Here is a 3,989-nt window from a genome sequence, read left to right as displayed (position 1 = left end):
TTAAATGTGATCAAAGACCTATCTTTATCATTTTTCTGTTTGCTCTAGCAACGGCAGAACATGTTGTATATATTTGATGGTGGCTGTGTGAATATACCTGTAGAGAAAGAGGTATCTCTCCTTGTAGGTGCTGCGACCCAGAGGCTCACTGACAATGTGGCGGTAAGTGAACTGAGAAGACCCTCTGGGGAGGAATACACACACACACGCACACACACACACACACACACGCACGCACGCACGCACGCACGCACGCACGCACGCACGCACGCACGCACGCGCACACACGCGCGCACACACGCGCGCACACACACACACACACACACACACACACACACACACACACACACACACACACACACACACACACACACACACACACACACACACACACACGTTTGAATGATTGAGTTGTGTCCTCGTGAATTACGAACAGGCAAGGCACATAAATATAGGATGTAGTCATGTATTCAGAGACCTTTTTCTGCTGCAGCTGCACTCAGGTTGGTACATAAAACTAAATAAGGTCGACGGCACAATGACATACAGAGTCCAGTTCAATTATATAAAGAAAATATCATCGTAACATTGTGTAACTATTTAAAAAAAGGTGTTATCTTACTGGTTGACGCGCTCCATGAGCCTTTTGGTTGCAGACAGGTCATGGTCTCTCACTTCCTGGATCAGTATGATGTCATAGCGATGGACAATCTTCAAACAGACAAAGAGGATACAATACAATACAGTCAAACGAAATAAATGAAGAAACGACGACTTCCTTTTCAATCCGCTATAATGTTAACTCAAATCAGATGAAATGTCACTGTCAGACAAGATCAGAGACTCTTAAAAACACTATTTGCGTTTGTTTCTTTCGTTCTTTTGTGGTAACTCATATCAGTGAGTTTTGTTCACTTTCATGTGGGCACGCCAGTGCTTTAGTGTCAGACCGTGCTAATGATGTCCATCAGAGTGGCGTTGGAGGACTTCTTGTCTCCAAAGGACTTGATGTTGAAGGCGCCCAGGAGCAGAGAGCTCCCCAGCTGCAGCACGGCCAGGAACAGGCCCAGGGCACAGACCACACGCATCCTGGGGTGAGAGGTCAAGGGTTAGGTCGCAGGAGGGAGATAGGGTGTGACTTTTCTTCTTCTTTTTATAAATGTCCTACTGTACATTGCTTTGTAAAATACATTCTTCATTCATTCACTTCCTTGCCAAGTCGCGAGTCTCTGTCTAGTCTCTTTCTAGTCTCTGTCTAGTCTCTGTCTAGTCTCTGTCTAGTCTCTGTCTCATTATTCATTGTAAATCACTGGCTAAATGCATCTCAGAGCAAAGGTTAAACGTGCCACCGTTTTGTGAATATGCACCAGCCAGAAATCACCTGGATGTAAAAGCTGGGGCAATTCCATAGACAATGAATGGGGCATGGGTCAAATGTTGGGGTCAAGCGTCAAATGCCAAGTCAGCTACAGGTGCAGATAAAGAACCTTAACCGTCACATGCAGGGTGTAAATGCCAAATGTATTTTTTTCTTTTTGAGATGTGTAGATTGTTGAATATGAGTGCATTTGAATTTGAATCACTCCGATTCCTCTCAGGGTTCCTTATCTCACTTCTACTGGGGGAGAAGGAGTGGGTTGACTCGACTCTACCTGGCTGACTGTAACAAAAACTCACTTTGCCTGTGCAGCGTATAGTGTTTATCCACATTGTAAAATGTTACCTTTTTACGTCTTGATTATTTAGACTATTTCAAATGATGATGAAAGCTCCACCCCTGCCAACAGTTGTACAGTGATTGTGATGAGAAGAGTCAAGTAGCAACAAAGGCTTCCATGTAGCCTTTAGCTATGTCTGTATGGCTGTTGACATAAAGTATGTAACTTTTACCAACATTTACATTCAGTCATTTAGCTGGCGCTTTTATCCAGAGTGACGTACAAGTTCTGTATGACAAGTCAGCAGGAAGGGTACAACTCTATCAGCTGAGTAACAATGTTCATCAAACAATGCTGAAACTTGAGTGCTGCAGCGTTGAGTGCATAGTAGTAGAGACACATTAGTATAGTAGGTAGTAATATAGACAAGGACAATTATTTAGTGGAAGAGTGCATGATAGTAGAAGACAGTTGGTTGTGTTTCGGCTGTCCTGACTGTGGTGGAAAGTTTGTTCCACCATTGTGGAGCGAGGACCGAGAATAGACGGCTTCTCTTTGATGACTGAGATAAGCTCGGTCACTCTGTATTCCACTACTATATTCTCTGCCAGCCTGTAACTTAAACAGGTCCTGAATCCTTTCTGTTTGCTCAGCTGACCAACCAACAGTAAATATACATGCAAAATGTATTCTTTATTTAAACAGGTGAATCCCTTGAGACCTGTACAATAGACATGTAAAAACATATTGGACATTAGACATATAAACATATTGGACAAATGAGTACATGTCAAACAACACTTCAAACTTCAAACAACTAACTAAATTAATGTAAGCAAAACTGTTTAGAGCTTTTGGATGTAACAATGAATCAACATATTCTTTGGTGAAGTGTCCTTTTTAAAGAAGGCCATCCCACTTTTGTGTGTGAGAAATGTATCGCTATTATCCAGTGATAAAACGCAGTGTGCTATGATACACAGCAAGGGTTTTAAGGGGGAGGGAGAGGCATGCATGTGCAGAATGTCACCATAATTGTTGATTGTACAATGGTCCTCTGCCATCTGTAAAACATGATTTGGTTTCTATGATGGTTTCTATACAAGAATCCAATTTTAACTTTAAACCTTTTAGACAGGTGTTCCACATGGATGTAAAAAGAGAGCCTATTATCAAACCAAATTCCTAAGTATTTATAATATTCTACAATTTCAATGTGAGAACCCTGAAGTGTATGAATACTAATATTAGGAGTATTGCTCAGACAAGACCTTGAAAATAACAAAACATTTTGGCATCAAAAGCATTTTTTTTGCATTAACCATTAACAGCAAGTAATTTCACAAAGCAAGTTACATTTTTCTTTTTTACAAATTAGCCTTATTGTTGCAAACATTTGACCCTGCTGATTATTTTATTAATTATAACAGAAGATAAACATCATCTGCAGAACATCAAAAGTCAGTCATCACCCTATATAAGCATGAGGCTGACAAACTAAATAATTTAGTTAGAGTGAACCGAATGGCTAAGTTGGAATAAGAAAGTTTTACTCCACATTACAAATGTAATTATCATAATAGTAAATTCTCCCTGGTCTGAATCTATAAGATTCATAGCTACCTGTTTCTGATCTGAGTCTATTCCACTCTGGTGAGGGTCTGTGTGTAGAGGCAGCCTTTAGAGTTTAGAGAGAGCACAGAGGCCTGTCTGGGTGGATCCTAGTGACAGTCTGGGCGTAGATACAGCCTTTAGAGAGAGCCCAGTGGCCTGGCTGGGTGGATCCTAGTGACAGTCTGGTCGTAGAGGCGGCCTTTAGAGAGAGCACAGTGGCCTGGCTGGGTGGATCCCAAAGAACAGGTCTGACCCCAGGGTCTCTAGTGGGGTTTCTATTTACCTGTAGTCAGTAGCGTGTGAATGCTTCAAACTGGGACAGGCTGGGAGGAGGGGAAGAGGGGTGAGGAGGGGGGGGGGGGGGGTGCATGTGAAGTATGAGTTCAATTCAGGTAAACATGGTGCAATAGCATGATTTGGTCAATGATGGGATACATAAATATAGTTATAGATTCAAAGAACATTTCGATTTTTATTAGCATTTGCATTTACATTTAGCTGACGCTTTTATCCAAAGCGACTCACAAGTTCTGTACAACAAGTCAGCAGGAAGGGTACAACTCTGATAGCTAAGTAACACTGTTCATCAAACAGTGTTGAACTTGACTGCTACACTGAGTGCATAGTAGTATAGACACATTAGCATAGTAGGTAGTAGTATAGGCATAGTAGATAGTAGCGTAGACATAGTAGCAAAGTACAGTACATAATAGTAAA

The 3,989-nt window shown here is 41.5% G+C and overlaps 1 protein-coding gene across 1 annotated transcript in view; it reads right to left on the bottom strand.

Moving 5' to 3' along the window:
* dnase1 (deoxyribonuclease I) overlaps window positions 1-1,088 on the bottom strand; it is a gene marked incomplete at both ends in the record, with an annotated part of 8,918 nt that extends 7,830 nt beyond the window's left edge. Inside the window, 3 exons of the mRNA XM_084330015.1 lie at window positions 98-184; window positions 623-711; window positions 951-1,088. Of these exons, the coding sequence (XP_084186141.1) occupies window positions 98-184; window positions 623-711; window positions 951-1,088 (314 nt within the window). The remainder of the gene's footprint in view (window positions 1-97; window positions 185-622; window positions 712-950) is intronic.
* Between the last annotated feature and the right edge of the window lie 2,901 nt (window positions 1,089-3,989).

The sequence above is a fragment of the Notolepis coatsorum genome (genome assembly GCF_963971535.1).
Source record: "Notolepis coatsorum genome assembly, chromosome: 14".
NCBI classification, from domain to species: Eukaryota; Metazoa; Chordata; class Actinopteri; order Aulopiformes; family Paralepididae; genus Notolepis; species Notolepis coatsorum.
This window is presented reverse-complemented; position numbering and strand designations above follow the sequence as displayed.